The sequence below is a fragment of the Phocoena sinus genome, chromosome 9, assembly GCF_008692025.1.
Source record: "Phocoena sinus isolate mPhoSin1 chromosome 9, mPhoSin1.pri, whole genome shotgun sequence".
NCBI lineage: Eukaryota > Metazoa > Chordata > Mammalia > Artiodactyla > Phocoenidae > Phocoena > Phocoena sinus.
In genome coordinates this window covers 1,174,013-1,199,867 of record NC_045771.1, presented here as the reverse complement: position 1 = coordinate 1,199,867, position 25,855 = coordinate 1,174,013, and the positions used below count along the sequence as shown (strand labels likewise).

Sequence of the window (25,855 nt, the reverse complement as noted above, 5' to 3'; positions counted from 1 at the left end):
TGGAAATTGAGAACCACAGCGGGTCTTTGGGTTTACAACTTTGGAAACACTTTATTGAATTTTGAGGGCAAAGAACAACTTGGTCTTTACTGACTTGTCTTTTTAAATTTATAGCTAAAAAACGGGACATCTATGACAAATACGGCAAAGAAGGATTAAACGGTGGTGGTGGAGGTACGTGTGTACACGTTGGTCTTTCTCTTGGCCTTGTAGTGACAAGTGGAGGTGGTCTGACGGCAAAGGGTCTTATGGGGGTTCAGTGTGTTATTTCTCTTGGACACTCATGTTTCAGTAAATACAAACGCAGTCTGGAGGGTGGGCTGGATGGGGGAAGGGAGGAGAAATTGATAACACGGAAAAAGCCTATTAAAAATCTCGTTATACTAGGAAGTGTATATTGGTGTACATTTTGTAGATAGGAAATACTGTAAAACCTCACGTCATGAGTTTGTACCCCGAGAGCAGTACCTGGTATGTCAAAATAGCCTCAGGGTTTAAAAAAGCAGATTCTTTCGCCAAAGTAACTGCCTCTGGTGGTGAGGCCTAGACGTGTGTATTTTTGATGAAAAGTTCCTGCAGCGATCTGCTGTCCTTCCGGCTCCACAGTGGGCATTTGGACATTCACGCTCCAAACTGACCGTACACACGTATGAGTGAATGTTTATGTGCTTGGCTTACGTGAAGTTTCACAACAAAGAATAAAAATAGTGTTATACTGTGTGCTGGTGACACACTTAGAGATGGTGAGGCAGCCCTCGTGCTGTGTGCAGCTCAGGAACGCTGACGTCCAGGCGCGTCGCCCAGCTCTGGGCTCAGGTGGTTTTGATCTCGGTAGGGCTTGAGAGAGCCTCAGGTTTCTGAGACATTTTCCTTTTGAGATCATGATTTATACTGCAATCGAGTGTTCTGTAGACAAGTGGTTGTGTGTCAGCCGCGAGCAGGAACCCGTAACAGAGCTGTGCTTTGCTCCTGCAGGTGGAAGTCATTTCGACGGTCCGTTTCAGTTTGGCTTCACATTCCGAAACCCAGATGATGTCTTCAGGGAATTTTTTGGTGGAAGGGACCCGTTTTCATTCGACTTCTTCGGTAAGTTCATCATCTGCGTCGTTGGTTACATAATGTGTCCGTGACTCGCGAAGACAGACATACGCGTTCTGTGTAGCCGCAGTTGTAGCTTGTCCTTAAACTTGCTGTCTGAGCAGTGTAGGAGTTTAACTAAACCCCTTCTCCTCCTCCCTTCAGAACACTTCCCTGAATTTTACACCTCGCGTGCTTACATAATGAAGGCTCTCATGTACTCATTTCCTTGGCTGTGTCTGGCTCTGCTGAACTACCTCTGCAGTGGGAAGGATGTGGGCACGGGGGGCTCAGAAATGCTGTTCCTGGTCGGACGATGAGCTCTGTGTGTAATAGTCTGGTTAGAAACGCTAAGTATCGGGGCACATATTGTTCAGAAGACATTTGATCTATAAACTTGTTTTTCTAATTTGTGGTGTTAGGACTATCGAGTTTGTAGTTTTTGAAAAGAAAGGACACCTCTAGAGCAAGGCATCACAGATGTTCGTCTCTGAGAGAATAGCTTTGCCAAAGGAGACCGTCCTGCTGTAGCTGCTGTTTCATTGTAGGAGAGGGTTTCCCATCCGCTGCACCTCTTGGTCCTGGTGCCCGACTAGAGGCAGAGTGTCGGGAGCTCATGTTAGGGTCTGGTGTCAGGAACGTCCTGTGTGCTGGGCGACTCGAGAGGTCAGGGTTCATTCAGCATGTGCTGCTGAGGCCACTGTTGTCTTTGGCTCCTGGAGGGGGAGACATACCCTGTGTTTGCTCCGAGCTTCATTGCCTGGAGCCTGGTCGACAAGGCTGAACGCCACCTGCAGCCCCTCAGGAGGGAGACAAGAACAGCAGTTCTGTCTGCAGCTAACACGGGAACCGGTGGATCCTGCCCATCGCAGGCACGAAGAGGAGTAAGGCGCTACCGTGTCTGGTAGGTGTTGGGCCTTTTACCTGGCGCGGTCCTTCAGTTTATTTCAGATGGGGGTTCAGAGAGACTGTCCTTATTTATTTATTTTAGCATCTTTATTGGAGTAAATTGCTTTACAACGGTGTGTTAGTTTCTGCATTTCCTTATTTTTTACTGTTGTATGGCTTTACTTTTTAAGAAAGTAGCTTATGGAGGAAAGGTGTGTACGTATAGTAGCGTATATTAGCGTTTTCACAGACAAATGTAACAACAAAAGCTAAGCAGGGGAGTGTTCCAATGGGATGGGGGAGGAGACTATGTCATCTTTTTTAAAGACTTTATTTTTTGCATTAATTACTGCTACCATAAGCAGAAATATGTATTGGGAAGGCTCCCTATAAATATGATACAAAACATAATTATGTCCTTTATTAATTTTCCCTTATATTGGTAAGATATCTTACTGTAAGAAAAGCACAAACAGTTTTAATGATCTTTCCCGTCTTAAAATTACCTTGTGTCTCATTACAACCTTTAGCGAGCTCCAGATGTGTTATTTTGGGGAGCAGGGCAGTGCTGGGTGAAATTGGCCCGGTCTCTGCCACCTCGAGCTGTGATGGGGGTGGCAGAGAAGGCAGAGCAGGCTGCCCTTGCCAGGGCTGTGGCCGGCGGCTCATACGTGCTTCTTCATCACTTAGAGGGCTTCTCAAGGGAAGAGTCCCATAGTGCTTGAACAGTAGCCAGGTTTTGTTTTCCTTGGGAGAAAAATCTGACAGGCCAAGCTTTCTCATGAAAAATGATTTTCCTTGAGCCGCTCTTTCTAGAGTGAAGAAGGGGTAGAGATGATAACCAGACGTGGGTGAGTTAGGTAGCATGTGGTTCTCGCCCATCGTGAGTACTGATTTCCACACCTTCTAAACTGAGATTCGTGTATAGAAAGAAATCTTCATGTGCGTGTGTAATCCCATCGTGAGTACTGATTTCCACACCTTCTAAACTGAGGTTCGTGTATAGAAAGAAATCTTCATGTGCGTGTGTAATCCCATCGTGAGTACTGATTTCCACACCTTCTAAACTGAGGTTCGTGTATAGAAAGAAATCTTTATGTGCGTATGTAATTCGCTTAGAAGAGTTACAGATTGCAGGACGTACGGTGGAAATTTCTGCCGTTGGATTCAGAGTCCAGTTTAGGAGAGACCTAGTCGTCCTGTAGATCTAGACTCTCGGGCCCTCTGTTTGAGATGCAGCGTTGCTCACGTTGTAGCGCTAGGCGTTTCCCATGTTTCTCATGATTAGCGTGGCAGCGATAACTTGTCCAGTCCATTCTTGTAGGTGTTCTAGGTGACTTCCATTTTCAGGCTCTCAGGGTTTACACACAGGAAGAGAATCTGCGCCACGGCTGCTGCATGTATGAAGTAACAGTGCGGCCCGATGGCGGTATGTTCAGTGCAGATCCGAGTGAACCTAGGGTTGGGGGTTTTCTGCTTTAGCAGTGATTTAGTGGATGTTTCTCAGTATCCAGATCAACCCGGTTATAACGTCCATTTATAGTGGGTGTGTTCGTTTTTCATCTTAATTTTTCACACGACCAACTTTTTTCCGCTCCCGTTTTCCAAAACAAAAAGAGTAGCTCAAAACCTGTTAAGAGACATTCTGAGCGTCGCTTTGCGTTTATCAGAGTATAAAACCCTCTGACTTCAGACTCGCCAGATGAAAGGGGAGGAGACTTGAAGAACCAGAGCTGGTGGGAAGGATTGAGGCCTGAGGGGTGCCGCACAGACTGCCACGCTGCAAGGAATGTTATGTGGTGGGAAGAGGACGTGGGCCTCCTTGACAGACGCCTTCCCAGAGAGGCAGGGGAAACCATTTCTAAGACACTGAAGACTGGCTCTGCAGTGGGGGATGCAGGCCGACCTTTCAAGGCTGACCTTCCCGAATGCAGAGCATGCACAGAACTGGCCTTAGGAGCGTGTTACTTGGAAAGAACTAATGAGCAGGGATTACCCTGATGTGAATTAGGGCGGTCTCGTCGTTTGTTTATTACTGGAGGAGCCCGTTACTTGCTAGAATGATGTTCTGAGATGGAAAAGCTTCGACCATTACAGCCTAGCAGGAAATGCTGTCTGGGAGGCATTTCTCCTGACTCGTACCCTCTGGTTGGCTAGCCAAAACCAGGCTCTGAAACCGAAAGCCTCTTCCCGAGCGAGAGTGAGTTCACTTCGCTCGTGTCCCATCCGTGTGGGTGCGGGTCCTGCGTGGGCACCCGGCCGAGGAGGGGAGAGGAGGGGGCGTGGGTGCAGCGCAGGCAGGCGGGGCTGCAGAGGGAGGGGTGCAGCCAGGCGTGGGGGGTCGTGAGCCGGTCGTTTTGTCCTCCTCCAGGGTCACGGAGGCGGCTGGCAAGGAGCTGGAGCCTGGGGAGGAGGTGGTGGTGGAGGCCAGCGAGGCCCTGGGGGTGGTAGCCAGCGAGGTGACGAGGAGCCCGGTGGGGTGGGGCGGGGCGGGGCGTGGCGGGCTCCCCAGCAAGGGCCTGGAGGTCACCTCCAGTGAGGACGGGCCCCCGGGGGCCTGAGGGGTGTGAGGACGCGGGCCGAGCTCGAGGCCCTGCTCCTGCCCCGGTGGGCTGTGCGGTGAGCGGGGGCCTGACTCCCTGCCCACAGTGTGTCTGGAATAGACTTCCTGCTGCTAGTGCCTGACCGTCCTTGGGCGGCTCCCCGCGGCCGTTGTGGAGGTGAGTGGAGACGCACAGGGGCCTGGGACGCCCTGCAGGCCACCCTCCACGGGGAAGCCATGTCACAGCCCGAGGCAGCGCCTGTGCTAGTGTCCGAGCTGCGGGAACAGCAGACCCCGAGGTTGGAGCCTGAGACGGTGCGCCTGGCTGGGTCCCTCCCCAGGCCTCTTCCAGCTTCTGGTGGCCTCAGATGGTCCTTTCTGTGTCTTCACATCGTGTTCCCTCTGCGTGTCCAAATGTCCCTTTTTATAGGGACACTAGTGACATGGGATCAGGGCCACCCGGGAGAGCTTGTAACTGGATCGTCTGCAGAAGCCCTACTTCCCACATGAGGTCACAGTCACTGGCCTGTGGGTTAGGAAGGCCGCTATCGATGGGGGCCCCGTTGACGGTATAACGTGTGAAGACTTGTCCTGCGGTTTAGGAACAGCACATTTTGAGAGGGGAAGCCTTTGAAGTCAGGCGCGCTGAGAGGAGCTGGACGTGGGAGAGCGCAGCTGCGGCGGTGGGAGAGGCCCTTGGGAGAAGCAGGGCCTGGGTGGTGACCCCCCGGGTGGGCCTGAGACCCGGTGGCCAGCGTGCCCCCGTCCCGTGCACCCAGGCTCCACCTGCACAGACCTGCACGCGTGGAATTGGAAAGGCGGCAAGGAGTAAGGCTTCAGGTCCACACCAGCAGCGTGTAGAGTTTCCTGCTAAAGGAGTTAAAAGAAAAACACTTTGCGCGAGACTTAAAACGACTATGAAGCCCCTGGTCCCCCACGCTGGGGGAGGGGTGCTGTGGCCAGGAGGACAGGAGGGTGGCTCTGTCCGTGTTTGGGAAGTCTTCTGTCGGAACGGGCAGCAGGCGTTCGAAGATAGTTGGGCGAGGGTGGGTGCCGTGCCGGCGGGCCTCGTGTTCCTCTGCGCCAGGCCCCAGCCCATCCCCAGCGGGAGGGGAAAGGGTTTCCTGAAGAGGGCATGCTCGGTGGTTTTCTGGGCACAAGAGCAGCAGCCCTGAGGTTTGGATCATCTCCCCCGGGGAAGCCAGCACCTGCCACGAGTTAATTTTGAGGGTTTAATGGAGCTCCCGGTGCCACCCAGGGCAGAGCTCCCCGAGTCCATGTAGGGCTTGCTCACCTTCTCTTCCTCCTGGAGCTGTGCTCCCCCGGCCTCAGGTGCTGGGCGGGTGGCTCCCTAGTGGTTTGTGAGGGGGCACATGGCACCAAGAGAGAGAAGGGACCCTGGCGAGACGGGCCGCACACTGACCCTCACAGACTCCTGAGAGGGACAGAGAGTCTCAGGGAGCCCAGACCTCTGCTGGCGTCTGAGATAGGGTGGTTTGGGTCCAGGGTGTGTATTTGGGACCCTTGGCTTGGTCAGGTTTTTGTAATCACTAGAAAATACAGTGCCCCTACGAGACCTGTGATGAAACTAGAAATTGCATTTTGTAACACAGTAGTTGCATGCAGAATTGAAAGTATGCTGTTCACTTGGCATGTATTTATTACCTGCTTACTGTTCAGTGCCAGGCACCACCCCGATGCTGGTTCAGCCACGGAGACGTGTCCCAAACCCATCCTCCCCAGGGTTCCAATCTCGCATCACCCTGTGGCCGTGTTTCTGATTTGTTTCCGTTTCTGTTTCAGATTCTTTTCAAATACGTTGTTTTCTACTTCTGAATATGAGAAAAAAACATTTTAAAACTTGGAGTTGTCGTGAAAGGAGTGTTTTGGTTTTTGTTTGTGGTGTTGGGATTAGCTGGGAGATTATCACGTTGAGATCTGTCTGCTCCCCATGGCCTTTGAATTTCAAGTGTTTCCCCTTTCCTAAGGGTTGCTGTAGTTGAGCTTTGAAACTGTAGTACAGTGTGATTTTCCTTTGTTTGAAATGCCCAGGATGCTTTTTCGAGTTTATGGTGTTATCCTTTTTTGTGCAGTTTTTTTGTGTGTGTGCCTGGGAACTTGATGGTGTGCGGCCATAAGGGAGGGACCGGCTGCTGCCCTAAGTCACCAACGCAGGCCTCTCCCTCGCTTGGGTTTTGTGTTCACTGAAATGTTTCCTTTGGGACAGAGGGAAGAGTGCTGGTAATCATGGCACTTGGCTTTGCGTCTCTTGGCGTTTGGTGTGGATATCAGTATTTGGCTTGAGTTGGTTTCAGCCAACCATTGTGGTGTGGTTACTCTTCTGTCAGATACTGAATTTTGGTAAAATTTAAGAAAATGTGTGTCTCTAAACGTCTTTGCACTTAGTTTTTTCCTTAAGTCTTCCTCTATGTATGTATGCGTGTAAACATTTGTCCCGGTTTGCGCTTAATTTTTTCACAGCATTCAGTGCAGTGTACTTTTTGTCGTAAGTTTGACATCGTTACTTAGGGTGTTGATCAGTTTAGTGTTCTGCAAATATCGCCTTCACGGATTGCATTCAGCACTTCTGAGAGAAGCGCAGGATCTTACCAAGTTGTAGAGGTGTGCTTGATCCAGGACGCCTGAGACACTGGAAGGAGAGAGTTAAATCATAGGGTAGGCATGTGCCTGTTTCCTGTAATATTTGTATCTCACAGCACAGCATTGTTACGGGATAAAGACCTGGCTAGAGACCCTTCTAAAAGGACCAAGGACACAGAATTTAGGAAGTCTTTTAGAAATGTATTTAGGTTGTCCAGAGAGATAGATCCAACAGGGTGTGTATCTCTATATCTCTCTCTGAAGAAATTTAGTATAAGGAATTGGCTCATTTGATTATGAAGATGGACACTTTCAGAATCTGCAGAGCTGATGTCCCAGTTTGACTCCATCAGGCTAGAAGTGCCATCAGTGTTCCGGTTCAGAAGCCATCAGGCAGGAGAATTCTCTCGTGTTTGGCAGGGGAGAGCGGGGAGGGTTGGCCTTTTGGTCTATTCAGCCCTTTAGCTGATGGGATGGGGCCTGCCCACGTTGGGGAGGCCAGTCTGCTCTAATCAGCCTACTGATGTGAACGGTCATCTCACCTGAGAACACCCTCGGAGATGCACCCAATAGCTGGGTGCTGTGGCCCCTTCAAGTTGACACACAGAAGCTGTCCGCTCCCTCCCAGCTTGGCACCCACACTCGTTATCTCCTTAAACCACGCTTAATCTCCAAATGGAGACAATAGCAAGATCGTAATCGTGCCTAATGTGATGGCTGTCCTGCATGTAATCGAGAATGCGCTAACCTTTCTCCCACATAGGAGGTAAGGTCCTTGAACTTACCTTTCTCCTTGTCCCATAGCTGAAACACTGTGATGCAAAGCCTGCATTTGATGTGATGTGATGTGATAAGGGGGTAAAAGAGGCAAGAAGATAAAGCTGTGCTCAGTGTTTATGAATACCATGTGTGCACAAAGTATCCATAAAGCAATGAGGAGGAAGTACACTCGGCAGCTGCACCCCTTGTTTCTGTGACAGGGCCTGTGGGCGCAGCTGCTGTCTGTAACTACCTCCTTCTTCCGCCTGGTCCATGTTCCCTTTGCCCACCAGGCACCTCGGCTGGCGGTGTGGTTCTGTATCCCTGGGGGAGTGAAAGTAAAGAAGTACTTGGTAGAATATTTGGTTATGTTGACATGTCTCATTAAAACTTAGAGTAAATGCAGTATTTGCCCCTTTTTTAACCTCAAAAATAATAATATAACACAAACTCAACGTAAGAAATTGGAAAACATAAATGAGATAAAAAGGAGGGAGGGGGAATCAAACTTTGTCTTACCACCAATTGAAAGTCCACTGTCAACATTTTTCAGATATTATAGTTGGGATGTGTGTGTGTATATATATATATATATATATATATATATATATATATATATATATGTTCTCTTCTGCCTTTTTCTAAAGCGTAAACTTGATGACCATTCAAATACTTGCATTTAACATGCTCTCCATTCATTTACTCTTTTGGAAAATTAGGTAAGTTTCAGTTTTCACTATAAATGCTTTGGACTCCTTTAGTATAGTAAGTTATTTCCATGTTTGATGAGTTGATTTCCCTGAAGTAGAATTGAATTGCTGGATTGAAGGGTCTTTAAAAATTGTATTTAGCTTGGGGGCTGAAGATCGTAAAAGCTCATGGTCCATACGCCCCAAACCAGCAGCAGCCAGTGATGGGAAGCTCTTAATAAGGACTTGCCTGATCTCACAGTGGCACCTGTTAACAACACATCACTATAATCATGACATTTTATTTAATGTGTTTTTTGGTGTCACCATGACTGTTACAAATGAGACTTTTCATTTTTAGGGTTAACTGTAATATCTGAAACTACACGTTAAAATACGGTGACTACTTGAATTGTAGAAAGTCATATTTAGGCTGTATAATAGAAAAATATGCGAGATAAAAGATTTTAAAAATAAAAGAATACAAAAGTACAAGAAGATGTACTTGAAAAGCCAGCTGGCCTTCCTACAGCACACTACTCAGCCAGCTTTTGAAGCAGCTTCTGAAGGTGATTTTATAATTATGAAAGGCTTAGTTTAGCTTCACGTGAACAAATTACAACCGTTTGTTCAGTGGTGGTATCACATGGACACTGGTTTAAGTTGGTCTCCAAAGCCTTGTGAACGACCTTTAAAGATTTAGTTGCTGTATGAACCTTAAATTGTAACATAACTGATTGTTACGGCAGTAATAAAAGGAACATTGCAGAAGGACACAAACAACGTGATTCAGTGTAAACTAAAACTTTAGCGCATGTGCAGAACAGCACATCGTTTAGGAACTCATATGTGGATAGTGAAAATCTAAAGCTGGTCCTGTAGATTCTTCTTAACGGCTACTGCTTGAAAGAGAAAATGACTGCACTGTGAGTTGAAACTGTACTTGTTATATTACGTTTGTGTGTCTTAACGTGGGTGGTTGTAACATAGGAATGTTAATTATCTGCCATCTTGTAGCTCGGATCTATAGGGAATGTGTCCCTGCAGGTGTGTAGGCCATGATAATAAGGTAAAAGGTGACTTAGTAAATAGAACGCTTGTATTTTATTTGAACAGGATGAAGTCTCTGAAGAAATTTACAGAATGTCTCCAGCTCTAGATAAAGTTTATGGTCCATTTTTCTACTTACACTTCTAGATATGGTAATAATGGGACTGTAAGCCCTGTTCACAAGGTAGCTGGTAAATGAATTTCTTAAAGTTGTGTTTGAAAACAGTGGCGTTTACTGTGGAACGTGGGAATTAAGTGCAAGACCAGCAGGCCCTGGAGCTTTCTTGTTCACAGCAGAGGCCCTTGCCCAGTGCTGCGTGGGGCTCGGGCCCCCTTTGGGGTGGTGGACCTGGTCTCTGTGCACATGTTCACTCCTTCTCCCTCTAGCATTCCTTCTTTCTGGTCTCTCAACAGGCCACCAGTGACCAGGTTTTCTAAATGTTTGCTTCTTCAGGCCTGTTTTCGTGTACTTTGCATAGCTCTCTTATTTAAGAGAGGCCTTGTAGGTTTTTATTTTTTTTTTGCTTTTAAAAAAATTTTTATTTATTTTTGGGTCTTCGTTGCTGAGCACAGGCTTTCTGTAGCTGCGGCGAGCGGGGGCTGCTCTTGTTGCAGAGCACGGGCTCTAGGCGCGTGCGGCCATGTCGTTTTGCCACCCCTTTCCTCGCCCCCATTCTGAGTATTGTTTAAGCTGCCTTGGCCTTGCCTGGCCCTTGGTCATTCCTCAGGGTCTGTGAGCAACAGCGCACGTAACCTCTCGCACATCCTTTCAGGTCACTGCCGGTTGCCCTGGGGGTGTGGCACGCTGCTCAGGTCACATTTGTCTGTAAACACGAGTGCGCCATGAATCTCAATTTCTACTTGGTTTTGTGCTCACTGTGTGTTTATTTTTCTGTTTACTTTTATTTCTTTCATTTCACTACTCAAATGCATTAACTTCCTGCTTTGGTCACTCTTGCCTTGTCTTAAAAATATGCCGTGCTGATTCTGTAGTTTGTGTGTCGTGGGTTGCTTTTCTCTTTCCCCAACGTGCATTTCCAGCTTACTCATCCATCAGGAGTCCTTGTTTTCATTTCTTAAAGAATTCCCGTTTCTTCGAAAAAAAAAGTATAGCGCTGATTAATTTCATAGAACCTCAGTGAATTTTTTTAAAAGCTTGTGTAATTCATGTTTTCAGTAGGTGCTCACTGATTGATAATAACAACCAAAAAAAGCCCCTAAACTGTCAAGGCTGATCTTGCTTTTATTTTCAGGAGCATCTCCAGTAGTAATACGATGCCTATTCACGTCAGTAATTTTCTATTAAAGTATAATGTAGTGTCTGCCAATTAACATTTATTCAGATTTGACTTCAGCTTATCCTTCCTAAATTTTTTTTGAGATGTCAGGCTTACAGAAAAGTCGAAGGGATTCCTTAGCACTTGGCTCAGAATCACCGGCTGTTAAATTTTGCCTCACTTCGCTACAGCGTTCTCTTGCGTTATAAGTAAATATGTTAGAAAAATCCGTTTTTGTTTTTATTCCTGAATGACTTTGGAGAAGGCAACCCAGACTCCATGCAGTACGACTGCTTAGGTGTGAAATCCTAACCTTTTAAATGGCGTCAGCTGGGACAGTGTCTACCAGAACTTTCAGTAAAAAGCTATGTTAAAACAGCTCTCTGTCCAAGTCTGTAGTGCAGATTGATGACCTTGAGTTTTATATTTATAGTGTTGTGTTTTTTTGTTTGTTTGTTGTAAATCCCTGATGCATTCTAGCTTTAGTTGCATTAAACAAGTAAGTAAAACTGCTGGTTAGATGGACTTCTGGCTGCTCTGTAGATACGCTACATTGTTGTAATTTCTTGGTAAGTTTTTTGTTCCTAATGGAACAGTGTATCATAAGGCATTAACCCTTATTGAAGCTCTCCTGTGAAAAAGCAAAATTGAATCAAGATTTCACAAAGCACTTTTGTTTGTTTTTAGAAGACCCGTTTGAGGACTTCTTTGGGAATCGAAGGGGCCCCCGCGGAAGCCGGAACCGAGGCACGGGGTCGTTTTTCTCCACTTTCAGTGGATTTCCCTCTTTTGGAGGGGGATTTTCTTCTTTTGATACAGGTACTAAACGTGTGATCAGACATCAGTGCGGTGCTCTTCTAGTTCGGGCACTTTGCAGTATGTGTATAATGCCTTTTGGTAGAACAGCTTAGCAGATTTGCCAGTATTTTTTATGTGTACAAGGCTGTGCTTAGTAACCTACATTTTTTCCTAATCTTCCCAAGAATGTTATACTTGAAAACCTACTTCTGATCTTAACTGTTAAAGGTGGCCAGCATTTAATGAAATTTCTGGTTAAAAGGAGTAAGGTGTTTTTTTTTTTTTTTTTTTTTTTTAGGAGTAAGGTGTTTTGAGATAAATAACTATGAAATAACCCGCTTAGACAATCTCACTAAATCCTTTTTTATCTAACCTCAGCAGTTAAAAAAAATTCCAGTATCTTAGGAGAGTCCAGGTTGATGGGGTCAGGAGGCGGGGCTTTAATGAGGTCTCTGTGTGACCAGAGCCAAGCTGAGTCCCCAGGTGAGGCGTGGTCACTTGTGTTCGCGCTGCCGCACAGAGCTTAGCTGTTGATGTAGAGGCCGTCCGCCAGCTGCAGTCATGTGCGCACGGCCTGGTGCAGCGCTGTGTTCCACCTGAAGAATTGTAATCTTAGCTTTTCTTTGAAGCTCACCCAGTTCCTCTCAACAGAGGAGCTGCTGTGTTTCTGGGGCTCATTTTCGTTTAAACGCTCTGTGGTGAGAACTGGCTGTGCTCCTCGTACAGGCCACCCCACACAATGCACCTGCGAGGGCTCTTCTCCTCAAATGCCGGCTGGACTTGATTACACAGGGCACATGTCGGTGCACTTCTGTCCAGCAGATCCTTTCGTTAGATGCCATGTAGTGTACTCAGGTGTGAGGGAGAGTAAAATAGAGCTGGTTAAAAATATCACAACAGTGCTTCATTTAAGAAATGTGTGTGGGACGCAGTCCTTACCTTTAAGGTGCCTCAGGAAGAGTTGTTAGGGAGTGTGCAATGTGTGCTGTGATGTGGGCCTTTTGGAGTGGGACAGGTAGGTAAGTTCTTTGAACAAGCAAGCAGTCTCAACATCAAAGTTGGCTTGCTTTGGTGTGGCTGTGGAAGTCAGTGTCCGTAGTCGATCACCATGTAATTGAGAATTAGTCCGTGAACTGCAGACCCGTGCTTTTCCAGATAATTCTTGGTGGTATTCTTTCTAAAACTGTTTCAGCTTTTTAATAATTCAGATTTTTATTCCCTGTGGTCACAATTACAAGGGGCAAGTCAGAAGCAAGTTGGCTTTGCCCATCTGTGGCGGGAACTTCGCCCCATTCCTGTGAGATGCGTGGCTCCAAGTTGCTCCCCTTCAGTAGGGTGAAGTGCAGGGAAGCCCAGCAGAGCCCTTTGGAAAGGGGGGGAGGTTCCTCCTGCCCTGTGGCTCTGATGGAAATGTGTGCATTAAATCAACAATGGACATACTAGTCTCTAATCTTTCTTTCCTGTTTCCCTACAGGATTCACTTCCTTTGGTTCACTAGGTCATGGGGGCCTCACTTCATTCTCTTCCACGGCATTTGGTGGCAGTGGGATGGGCAACTACAAATCTATATCAACTTCTACTAAAGTGGTTAATGGCAGAAAAATCACTACAAAGAGGTACAGTGATCTTCTCTAGTTCATATTTCTAATAAGTAGGTGTGGTGTTTCATTGGTGCCACATTTTCTTTGCACACCCTCCAGTGTGTGACATACGGGTTGTATGTTAAGTCTGTCTGGTACCATGAGAATCTTAATCTCCGATTTAGAGCTTTTCCTTCTGAATTTTTGCTCAGTGTTACATATTAGACATCACCCTTACTTAGAGCCGTGTTCATGGGTAATAGTGTGTTGGATGGTAAAATGGAACCATTCATAGTGAAACCGGGACCGTTCTGACTGCTAGTGCCTGTGCCCGTGTTCAGTGTCAGATTTTAAGAAACGCCTGTCCTCCGCAGGTTGGCTTCAGCCACAAAATGAGTAATTGCACGTATATCTGTGGCAAGTTCTGTAAAAATACGCATTTATATTCACATACGTGTTTACGTATTTGGTAACAAGATCGTAAAATGCCTCTTATTCCGCCCCCCCGCCAGGATTGTCGAGAATGGTCAAGAGAGAGTGGAAGTCGAAGAAGACGGCCAGCTGAAGTCCTTGACGATAAATGGTAAGGAGCAGCTGCTGCGCTTGGATAACAAGTAGCTCGCCGCACGTGCGCAGCACAGCGTCCCCTCGGGCGCGCGCCATGGGAGGATTGGCAGGAACATTTTTTTGAAGATTTCACATGAACTCGACTCTCAGTGTAACTGTACTTAATCTAAAGTATTTATACACAGCTCATCGGAGCCCTACTTGTCATAGACTTTTGAGTTTATTGTTGGGACCACATGATAGGACCATTCTTTTTTGTCTTTAAAATTGTTGTAAATCTCTGTATGCACTTTGCTTTTTTATTAAACGTAATCCAAGGTGGCCGTGACTCTTCCGTACACTAACACCAGCACGGACCTGCTTTTCCATTGTGTTTGAAACATGAGCCAAGTAGTGTCAGCTGCTGTGACGTTAACGTCGCCAGGGCGCATCTTCCACAAAGTGATTTCAAGTTTTTTCAGTATTTAGTAGTGAAAGATACTAATGAATTAATGGTAATACATTTCTGGTTTAATATAAATTGAGGATGTTTTCTAGTTGTGCATGAATGCTGGCAACTTAGTAAGTTTTGACAATTGTTTAAATATGTAACGTGTTAAGCTTAGGTTTAAAAAGTTAAGCTGGTAAACTGGGTCTTTGTCATTTGCTTAAAAAAAAAAAAAAGAAAATAAATGCAAATGTGTTTGGTGCATTCTTTCCTGAGTGGGGCGAGGCCTCCTGCGTGTGTGTGTGTGACTTTGTGCCTGGGCTCCCAGAGTCCTTTCATTCCTGCTGTGTCCGGTCACTAAGGCCGATGCTGGACTTCAGTTACGTGTGTTCTTTGGTGTATTTGGAGTGCGTATGAAAATTTTCCTATCAGTGTTGAATAATGATTAGCAATAATTATTGAACATTTCTTTGGTGAGGGAGGAAATGGCTGTCCAGTTTTCCATTCTTCAGAATATGTTGTAGTTTTCTAGGTTATGTTTGATGCCAGCTCATTTAAAGATAATATGCATAGTAAAGTCATGGAACGATACAGGTGTGGGCAAATGTAAAGGTATTTCTTTTGTTTTTCAATCAGTATAATCTGTCACGATAACCATTGATAACTGGAATTCCAGCCAGGGGAATACTAAATAAGAGTTTGATTGTATTTATACTACCCCACTCGAGTTTGTTTTGGGACTAAGCAGTGTGAAACTGCTAGAAGAAGGTGTTAAAAAAGACATTGCAACCTTGAATGTAAGTATTGGAAGACAGCTGGACCCGGGAAGACAAGGAAAGGGGCTTCCGTGTGCCCCGCCGTCTTAGCTCACGGAGCCTGTGGAGAAGGTGTAGGCACACCACACGCTGGGAAACCACATTGTAGAATCTCCTTTCACAAACTAAAACCCTAGTACCAGAAAGTCTGCTTTCGTTGTTGCTGTCAGGATAGGTGGTTTCTCTGTTACTAAGTGAGAAGCTCACAGGAACGGCTGCCAGTTCCCTGACTTGGAGATTATATTTCTCATTGGTGGGTGGAACGAACCATTCGGTAGAACAGGCTCGATGGCCCCCTCAGGACACCAGGTGAATGAAGAGAAGTCTCATCCAGCCCACAGTTGTTGGTGTCCCAGGAAGCTTTTGATTGGAACCTTGGCTTTACACGTCTGAGTGTCCTGGGATGGTCGCGTTTAGTGCAGCCCCGGCTGTGAGCAAGTCGCTCCACTTGAGGGCGCAGGTGGAAGATGAACCTCTTCTGGGGACATGTTTTTAGGGGAGCGTCACAGTCACACGTTCACCATTCCCACTTTGAAAATTGCCGTTATTTTGCACGTCTGGTGATAGAAATGTTAATTAAATAGGAAAGAGAACTTGTTGCTATCGGGTCTCGTTTGCTGAGTATTTGGAAGCAGTCAGGTTCGTTCCCGCAGCCTTGGGTCCAGTGTGCTGTGAAACAGCTGTGAGCGGTGTCACCACGTAAGGAGCGACTCGGGACAAGAGCATTTAATTCACGTTACAGGTCTGGTCACTTGTTAGTCCCTGTGCTTTCCGATTAAAAAACCAAAAATCTTCCTGTAGCCCTGAATGCCTTTGCAGCGGAGACTGAGCTCCCCGCAAACTGCCGGTGCCCACCGTCTGGGAGAGCCTGCCGCGGGGCTGTCACATCATGTGTGCGCTCGTCTCCTCCATGCTCGGGGGGTTATCGTAACAGTCGCTCAGGATGGAGGTCTTCTGTTCAGCTCCCCGGAGCACAGTCTTGAGGGGGCAGCAGTGTGCTCTGCTTTTCTCACTTATGCTTTGTTTTCTCGTTCGCTGCGGTTTGCACCTCCGTTGCTTTGATGTAGTTCAGTGATGGCCAGTTGCCTCGTTCCTGCCTTTTCGGCTCAGGTTCGAAAGGTTCCAGGTTTGCTTTTAGCAGCCCAGTTACTGCTTCTTTGTGATACAGATGATACCACTGGTCACACCTGCCCCGGTAGCTCATCTTTCTTCCTCTTGAGGGTCCACAAAGGGCACATTGTAGAAGTTTGCAGAGATAGCTTTAGACTTACCTGAAGTTACTCTTGTAACCTGTGTATCTGGCCTGCTGGAGTCTTCAGTACAGATGTGGGGAAGCTCCAGGGACATTATTTGTGGGCAGCATCTTTCCGGTCAGTTTTCACTTTGTTTATTGTCTACTAAAGCCTCACCGTTCCTGCTTGATTACCCACTAGCTGTCCTCAGCCTCTTCAGGGACTGCTCTGGTTTCTCCTTTCAGCACTACATAATCACATGAAAATATTTTTATTTTTAGAGAATCCAACAGTAATTTGTAATTCATTGTCTCTGCTATTGCTTCTCAGTGGTTAGCCGTCAGCAAGTTTAGTAATGGGATAGTTCTTACTATTTCAGGAGGCTTTCAAGCACAGAATTGTGGAGTGAGTTTGAGCACTTGATATGGTGGGCAAGTGGAGGTTGAACTGTATGACCCAGTGGCTTTTTTTTTTTTTTTTTTAATGAGGTACGAGATTCTGCCTCCTTTTGAGTTATTTTCGAGGTGATTGGTACTTTCAGAGTGGGTGGTTTAATGCTGCAAGTCTAGAAACATTTGCTTAAATAATTAGATTCTTCCTCAGTCACCGTTTCTTGCGTCCTTAAAGTCAGTCTAAGGCTTCTGCTTTTAGAGCTGGTCACAGGGGTGACCTGTCTCAGCACCTTTGAATCTGCTATTCCTTGCAATTCTATTCTAATGAATTGGGTTAATTAGATGGAGATTTAGTACTGAGTATGACTAGTGGTTAAAATGGGATAAGACAACTTTTTTTCTTTCTTTTTTTCGGTGACTAAATGAGTTATTTCATCTTGCTACTTGGAAAGGTCAGAGGAGGGAAGGTTACAACAGCTGTTTCTCTGTCAATCAGAAATCTAGAAATCATGGTGATCATGGATTTCCAAAGACTAGACCTGGCTGGGACTTTGGAGAGAGTCTTGTTCATTAGAAGTGGAATTGGGTGTCAGAAGACCCGGTGCTTGCTCTTTGCTTAGGTGAATCTTTGCTCCTTGCTTTGTGCACTCTGTAAGTTGTTCTTACCAAACTACATACAAAGGCATTAACTGAGGTTTTGGACCCGGGTGAGTTCTGCACTTTGTGGAGAGCCATGACTATTTCTCCTTTTGCCTCTGGCCCCAGCATTCAGGGAACAAAGACTCGTCTTCTGCAGTCCAACCTCCATAGGAATACAGACCCCACGAGGGCAGGATTTGCCCATTTTCTTGCTGCTTCTCCCTAGCCCGTGGTGCTGGAAGCATTCCCTAAGTATCTGTTGTATAAATCATCCCATGGCACTCATTTCCACTGTGCCCCTGGAATGCTGCCCTGTGAGCCTGGGAGCACCGTATCTCCCAGTCCGAGTGTGCCGAGAAACCACCAGGTCTGGCGTGGGAGGACTGGGGGGTGCATCTTGGTTGATGACATTTCTTTGTGCTTTGGACCACTGAATAGTCCGTGGTGGTGGTGAGCTTCCCAGTCTAGTAAGTATAGCAGCGCATTACTTGTCCTTTTTTCGCCCAGTAGGATTGAGTTGCTTCTTGAAAGGAACACAGCACAGCAGCATTGTCTGTTCTCCCCACCCCTTCCCTCGCCCCGTCCTGGTCCCCAGAGGCATTCGAGGCATCGGTAGGACATCACGAGAACAGGACTTTCTTACCTGGAGCAGGTCCCAGGGCTGTAGGACCCAGAGCTGGGCATGCTGTAGCAGAAGCAGCGTTGCATCCTTTCTCCCGTCGTCTCGTAGGGAAGACCACATTTCCTTAGCGTGCGATGCGGGGAGTTCCCTGCCCTTGCGGAGCTCCACCCAGCTGGACGGCAGCGCGAGCCCGCGGCCAGGGTGTGGACGTGCTGAGAGTAGTGCAGGCGGTGAAGCCGGGAGGGGGAGGTGGCCTCTTTGAGGACTTCGGTCCTTCCAGGGGCCGTCCCAATGTTCTGGCGGCCATCCCTCCACCCCAGGTGGGTGCAGCGGGCGGGCACAGTGTGACCACGGTCTTAAGAGACTAATACTAGGCTTGTTCTCCTAATTCTTTTTCAATAATCGAGATTTATTGGTTTTGAGGATCAGTACGCAGGACATTCCAGTTTGCACACAGTTCTCGATGTATGTACCAAAAATCTAAAAAGTCATGTAGATATTTTTCTTCTAGAAACAGTAATTCCAGTGACTTTCCAGCTTAAGTTCTGGAGGTAGCATTTCCTTAAGAGGATGTCAGGTACCGGTATCTTCAAATGTGGACAAAGCTCTTACACCCCGAGTTCCACTGTTGCACAATTTACTGTCATACACACTGTACCTACATACATATGTTAGCCGACTCACTAGGGAACCTGGTCGGACGGCCACCAGCACAGGTGTCTGAGGGCGCTGAGCTCTGACTGGGACGGCCAGCATCAGGCAGAAGCCAGCGGGGAATAGGAGTCATTTAAGGTATTCAAGACGCGTGAACTGTATGAGTGGGTTATATCCAGTTGCCGCGTGATGTGCCGTGTACTACAGCCTGTGAAGACCACCCCCAGCATCTTCGGAGTGTTAGCTGACACCCGTTCAGAAACCACTCTTTTCTGGTTGTACCAAAAAAACACTGCCAAACGATTTCCCCTCTTTGAGTCGTTTGTACTTGAAGATGGGATGATGTGGGATTTCTTCCTAATTAAAAATGTTTCTGGAGCTCCTGAAAAAATCTTGCATTTACCAAAGAGGTGATAAATACACCCCTGTGATTGCACAAGGGGGAAGATGGGGACCACCCACGGGGCGCGGCTGTGCCCCTCCCAGCGCGAGGCAGCCAGACGCCCGAGCTTCCTGCTGAGCCCCTTCGTCCACTGGGCTTTACACCTCCCTCTCACTCTGGTTTGCGTTTGCTTCCAGGGAAGAGTTACCCTTTCCTGCTGCCGTCTTTCCACTTTGGGGGAACATTTTCCCCTCTGCTGCCCCTCAGTCCGCGGCAGTGAGGAGGTGCCCGGAACCTGCACCCAGCTGGGCTGCGCTTGCAGCTGTCGGCCCCCAGCCGAGGCCGAGGGCTCTCACCTGACGCACTGGCGTGCTGGAGGTGACGCCAGGCCTCCGGTAGCACGGGCTCCAGGACCGGGCGGGCAGGCGAGGCGGTCTCTGCGCGTGATGCCTGTGCTTCCCCGTGCCGCCCGAGGGGACCGTGCGCAGTCGGCCCGTGCTCGTGTGTTGGAGGAGCGTGGCGGAAGGGTCCTGTGGAGGCCCGGAACTGGCTGCTGGCCGCCCTGCTGGGCAGGGTCTGGGTTCCAGCTGCTTCTGGAACGGCTGTGGTCCCGTGCGCCTGGCTGGGGCAGCCGTCCAGCCCGAGGTCTGTGCCTGGGGCTGTTGGCGCCCGTCGCACCTCTGGCCTGAGAGTCTCGTGCAGCCTGGGAGCATCGGCGCTCCTTTGTTCCCGTGACTGTTGAGGTGTTGGCGTGCGTGTGTGCGTGTCCTTGGAGGAGGAGTTCCGTTGAATCGGGTGCCTAGAAGTTGTTGAACAGTCGGGTGGAGAAATGTGGGCATTTGAAGCTGGTAGCCATAAATTGCTTTCCACAAAGAGTATGTGCCTGCCAACGTACTTGGCAATACTGTCTGATAACAATTGTCAAAATTCAAATTTCTGGTTACTGTATGAGGTGGAGCCTCTTGGTTGTTGGCGGGTATGCCTGTTTTTCTGCAGTTGTTCCCTGATTTCACAGGCCCCTGTTAATTCATTGTTTTATGAGTCCTTTGCTTGCTCTGTTAAAGTGATTTTCCTTTTCAGTTGTCACATGTTCATTTGACATACTGTGTGGCTTTTTGGGGTGGCCTTTTGTTTAATGTCCTACATGTTCCACAACTAAAACATTTTCATTTTTAAATTTTTAAAAATTTTTTTGTGGTACTTGGGCCTCTCACTGTTGTGGCCTCTCCCGTTGAGGAGCGCAGGCTCAGCGTCCATGGCTCACGGGCCCAGCCGCTCCGCGGCACGTGGGATCTTTCCGGACTGGAGCACAAACCCGTGTCCCCTGCATCGGCAGGCGGACTCTCAACCACTGCGCCACCAGGGAAGCCCAAAAATTTTCATATTTTTTTATGTACTTTCACTTGTATGTCTGTTTGCTTCTTTAATTTACTTGGAACGTTTGTATGTGTTAAAAACACCCAACTTTCTCCCAGATTTCTTGCCAGTGTTAATACCTATTAAATCTCATTCAACACGCAACTGTTCAGGACTTGTGTTCTCTTGTCCTTTGGGTCTTCTTTTCGGCCCGGGTTGCACTTTGTCATGTGGTGTCCGCTGGTGGAGTGCTTTGATGAAACAACTGCGAGTTCATGGCACATGGCCGCTTAGTCTGCGTAATACGGTTTTTTAGTAAGTCTTTAACGGATGTCGGTATCGAGAAGAAGCTAGAATCACTCGAGATTTTTATGTGGATTAAACTGTGTCTTTAGGAAAATAAGATTTTGTGGATATAAGACCCTACCAAAATTAGAATGTTTATTCTTTTTGATGATTTATTTCAGTTATTGTTTATTATGACAGCCTTCGGTCATTTTTTTATTTTGGGCTGCGTTGGGTCTCCGTTGCGGTGCACGGGCTCCTCGTTGCGGCGGCTTCTCTCGCTGCCGAGCGCGGGCCCTAGGCGCTGGGCTTCGGTAGTTGTGGCGCACGGGCTTAGTTGCTCTGCGGCATGCGGGATCTTCCCGGACCAGGGCTCGAACCCGTGTCCCCTGCATCGGCAGGCGGATTCCTAACCACTGAGCCACCAGGGAAGCCCCTTCGGTCATCTTGATGGAAGTCGTGCTTCAGCCGCACGGTCCAGTCCCGGCAGCCTGAGTGAGGACTGAGCAGGAAAGCCTGGTGGCTCGCGCCTCAGGGCCGGCCTGCGTCCCCCGGGTGCTCAGGGCATCAGAGCATTACTTTGTCCTTTACGGGGCAGGCGGTAGGGGTGCCCCCGACAGCACACAGCCCTCGCCCCTGCTTCCTCTCCGTAGGTCCTGATCCTTACCCTGCTGCTCTCGGGGCCTTTTTCAGCCAAGCGAGCACGTGACCCCGGAGACGGTGGTCTCTGCTGGAGGACTGTGGGCCTGGGGCTCTGCGAGCGTGGCCTGCTGGGTTCCTTCTCCCTCTGCCGCTTCCCCTTGTCCCGGGGGGCTGGGCGGCTCCTGGGCAGAGTGAGGTGCCGGGGTCGGGAGGCCCGGGGGCAGAGGCTGGCTCTGCTTCTGCCTCCCTGGGTTTCCATGTCGTGATTGTTCTCGAAGCGTACAACCCCCGGGGGTGTGTGGTGGTGAGATCCGAGCTCCAGGCGCTGTTGGCCGGAGCTGTGACACCCCTACTTTCCGGGTGAGTGTGGGGCCCCATCCGCCCGAGCCCGGCCGGCCACGCCCTCCATCCCAGGGTGCTGTGATGCCTCAGGAACTCCCCCCCATCCGAGGAGCAGGTTGCTGAACTGCCTGCCCCGCAGCTGTCTCCACAGACAAACGAGTGAAGCCCACCCACCGGGGAAGGCGGGCGCATGCGGGGCTGGCGGATGCCTCAGAGCAGGTTAAGGGGCTCCACCCTCTGTGACGTTACCATGAAGGACGCTCGAAGCCATGGTGCTGGGGGGGAGGCCAACCCCACCAGCCCCTAACGGGAGCTTCCGACCCTTGGTGTGGGTTCTGTGCAGGACTTAAGTTCAGAGGGGCTCGGACAGGAGAGTTCCTGCTGTTGTCTCCTTGACCTTTACCCTCGGTCCGTGATCCTCCCGTGTCCGCACAGCCGCAGCCAGCACCACCGCCCACCTCCTGCCAGAGCCTGGGCCCCTCCTGACTGGGTCCCCCTCCGCGTGACCGCTTTCTCCGTCCATCTGATGGTCGGTCTGACGCGTTGCCACCGTGTCCTGCGCGCAGTCTGGCAGCGATAATTAAGTCGCTCCCTGCTTAGAATCGCCTGCGAGGTGCTGGCGACTTGGCCGTGTGCCCGCTCTTCCTGCGTCCTGTCCCATCCGTGACGCCTGCCCTGCCGCACCCGAGTCACATCGTGGTCTGTGCCGCCTCCCGAGGCTTCCCCGCGTGCCTCCGTGCCTTGCTTTCTTCCCCATCCTGAGAGCGGCGCCTGCTCTTCCTCGTCTCTGCCCCTGCTTCTGTCTCCGCGTCCTCCGCCTCGTCGTGTCATGGTTTTCTGTTTGCGTGTGTCCAGCACTGAGTCCCTGAGAGCGAGGCAGCATCGTGTGTGTCAGGCACTTCTCAGGCCCTAAATATTTGAATCCTCTCTTGGGCCAGTGATGCATTTTTGGATGTCTGAGTCATCTACATTTGTGTCAGTGGTATGCGTGATAGGAAGAAGTATGGGATTAACCCCTGCCCCGACCCCTCGAAGAAAGAAAACAGCAGCCACAACCGAGGCCTGTTGGATTGTACGTATTTGGAAACAAGTGGTTCTGTTTTTATATAAGGAAGTTTGCTTTCATTTGCGTGTTAGCAGCCAGATTCCTGCTGCGCATTGGGCCTCCATTTGGGGAAAGAAGCGGAGCACGTGGGTTGGTGGTTGTGCCCGAGGGACGGCGGCTGGAACTCCCCTGCATAGTTCCTCGGTGACTTCAGGGAGCTTTGCCACAGGGGCACGGGCGGGTTGTGCTTTGTTTTGAAATTTTATCTAACTTGGTGCTACAAGGCAGGATGTTTTCTGTTTCCCAGATGAAAAGGATGCTTGAATTGTATCCCACGTGAACTTTAGTTAAATTCATGTGCGTTAATAGCTGATTTCTGCAGAGGAAAAAGTTAGCAGAAATTATGCCGAAACAGTAAATTGTTTGGGTTGTAAGAGTGGACGTGACTTATTTATTTTTCTTCAAGTCATGTGTTTCGCCTTTATAGTAAATTGCTGAAACAATTAGTGAATTTTCCGTAGAAGAGGAATGTTTCAGCAGTTAACAGAAACGTATGGAAATTTTGGAAGAGGCTGTAGAAAGAAGCCCAAAATGTGGTTGGCTTTCAGAAAGCGTGATGTTGGGAGTGGGGGGATGGGATGGGAAGTGGCGGTCATCTCTTCTTGGTGTCAGCTCTTGGAAGTTCAGGTTGTACCAAGAGGCCCCACGTGGATCTTTGACGGCGGGTGTGGGTGGCCTGCGTGGGGGCCTTCTCTTCTCATGAGGGGGCGTGTCCTCCTGTCCTTAGCGGGTGCTGGACGTCGCTGTCGCCTCCTCTGGCGGACTCAAAGCGTCTGCTGTGTGGCGGCATTTTGCGTCCCATGACCCTGGGTGGGCAGCGCCCTTTTTTGGAGAAGGTTTTTGTTCAGAGAAGAGCCAACCCTGGGACGCCCACTCCACCATCCACATGGGGCCTGGGGGGGGGGGTGTCTGGAGGCACGAGGGGTCCTGTGAGTGCTGAGACCCCCCCCTGCCCCTCCCTGAAAGTGGGTGCCGGCCGATGCTGAGTTTAGCAACTGAGCATCGCAGAGCCCAAGGCTCCTTTGAAGTGGAGGAGCATTGGCTGCAGGCGTTTTCTTGGGCGGGTGGTGGAGGCACCTGGGCTGTCGTCTGGGTGTCAGAGGGATCCTGTCTTTAGGGAAGAGTGTCTCGCTGAGGAGAGCCTCTGTGGGCCTCCCGGGCAGCGTCCACCATGCTGGACACCGTCTGGGAACCTTCCTCTCCGCTTCGGGAACCACAGGCTCAGGAATTGTTTTGGCGACGGGGTCTCCTCACGCAGCTGGACTCACAGCCCATCGTCTGAACCTGGAATGGAGCTGGGCCAGTGGCGTGAGTCCCTCCCTCCTGCCGTCTGAAATCAGGGCCCCACATGCTTAGCCAGGGCGGCTGGGCCTCAGAGAGGACGGATCTCCGCGTCCAGGACCCCCTCGCCCGAGGCCCGGCCTCCCTGCCACACCCTCGAGGCCCGAGGTGTCTCTGCTGCTTCAGCGGTTATGTCCCATAGCCGAGGGTGCCTTGCTGGGGGCTGGGGAGGAAGGGGGTCTGAGGGCAGAGCGTGGCACAGGTCGGCTCAGTCCTCCCCACGCCCACACCTGCAGGGGAGGGAGATCCCGGGCTCTGCTCTGCCTTCAGGGAGAGGCCTGGTAGTCCCTTGTCACGGGTCACGTGGTCCAGCCCCCTGGGCGTCCCCCGGACCGAAGCCCTTGGAGCTAGGGCGGGTCTTGTGGGAGGACTCCGGGCGGGAGGGACGCTGTGAGAACGAGGAGACCCAGGCGGCACGGGGAAGCCCTGGAACAGACTGGGACGCACTGGAGCCATGGATGCGGGAGAGGCCGCCAGCAAGGCCTCTGTGGAGCCCTCGCCCAGGCGTCGGCGTCGGCGTCTGTCTCTGGAGCTCCGGCGCTGCTTTTCCCGGGGCCTCTCACGTCCCCTTGAGACGCCTGCCCTCCGGGGGAGGGGCTCCCCCTCCACCCGGGTGCTGGGCCAGGCACTGGCGTCCCTGGCCCCGTCTGCCCTGAAGGCAGAGCCACCTCTGCCCTGGACAGACCTGCCCTTGAACAGGCCCGGGGGGCGTCTCCGGGGCCCGGCTTCGGGGTGCACACGACAGTCGCTGGGGGCCGTTTCCAGACCTCTGCCATCTGCGTCCTGGAGCAGCTAGGGCAGCTCCTGGGGCGAGTCGGGCTGCGGCGCAGGGAGACGCGATAGAGGCCTGTGTCGGTTCTGAGACGTCAGCTGGGCCCGGGGAAAACGGCGCTGGGTTGGGGCAGGACGGCCTCCTTCCCTGCCCTCCGGGGCTGCCCACTCTCCTTTGCACGCTGCACGTCTGCCGAGCCTCCTGTGCCCCTCGGCTTCTCGTCTCTCCTGCTCAGGAGCCGTGGGACACAGCGAGCCGCACGGGTCCGCTCACCCCCGCTGTGTGCAGTGAGGCCAGGTCCCTGCAGGGCAGGCACCGTCGTGAACACGTGACGTGGCAGGAGTTGGCTGTGCTGATGGCTCTTACTCAGAGCGGCAGCAGCAGCGGGCCATCTTCTCAGACCAGGGGGTCCCGTGTCGCCCGCAGCTGGTTGCGCTTGTGGGTGTGGTGGCCGCCCCTTCTGTCAGTCTGTCAGTGCCGCCCCTTCTGTCAGTCAGTGCCTGCTGGTATTCTGCGTGTAGTGCAGTGGGTTCAAAATGAGCGCTTGAATGAACACGTCGAGGGATTCCTTCCAGAAAGTGTCCAGCGGAGACACTCACATAAGCTTCTCAGCATCCACCTTTCTTTCTTTTCCGCAAATCCCTTTCCCGGTACTTGAGAAATGGAGGCGCTTTCTGGGGGCCTTGTGGGGTCTGTGGCTTGACCACCCTGCTCCAGACCCAGGGCCTCTGGGGCTCATGACGTTGGAGGGCGGCCCTGGGGCACAGAGGTGACGGTGTAGGTGACGGTGTCCACCAGGGCCGGCTCGTGCGACAGTGAGGCGCCCAGCTGTGTGTCCATCGCAGCTTCTGAAGGGCTCGCCTCGGAGTCCAAGCCCGAGAGTCCGGCTCTCAGCTGTGGCCCCTGCATCCACCCCTGGACAATCCCTGGTCCAGAGACGGTGCGGCTGGGCCCTCGGGAGGGGGCTTCACAGAGGCGAGGCCAGAAGTGGGAGGGCGCCAGTATTTGCCCGGGGCGGCTG

General features: G+C 50.3%; 1 protein-coding gene across 14 annotated transcripts in view; it reads left to right on the top strand.

Moving 5' to 3' along the window:
- Positions 1–25,855, top strand: part of DNAJB6 (DnaJ heat shock protein family (Hsp40) member B6) — an 85,560-nt gene that overhangs the window by 21,175 nt on the left and 38,530 nt on the right. For 9 of the 14 annotated variants that reach the window (XM_032642205.1, XM_032642204.1, XM_032642206.1 and 6 more), the window contains 5 exons: positions 115–174; positions 976–1,086; positions 11,571–11,702; positions 13,156–13,297; positions 13,774–13,844. In XM_032642205.1, coding sequence (XP_032498096.1) covers positions 115–174; positions 976–1,086; positions 11,571–11,702; positions 13,156–13,297; positions 13,774–13,844 — 516 coding nt within the window. Of the gene's footprint in view, positions 1–114; positions 175–975; positions 1,087–11,570; positions 11,703–13,155; positions 13,298–13,773; positions 14,507–23,940; positions 25,574–25,855 lie in introns of those variants that run through there. The other 5 variants (XM_032642214.1, XM_032642213.1, XM_032642212.1 and 2 more) reach the window with 3 other exon arrangements.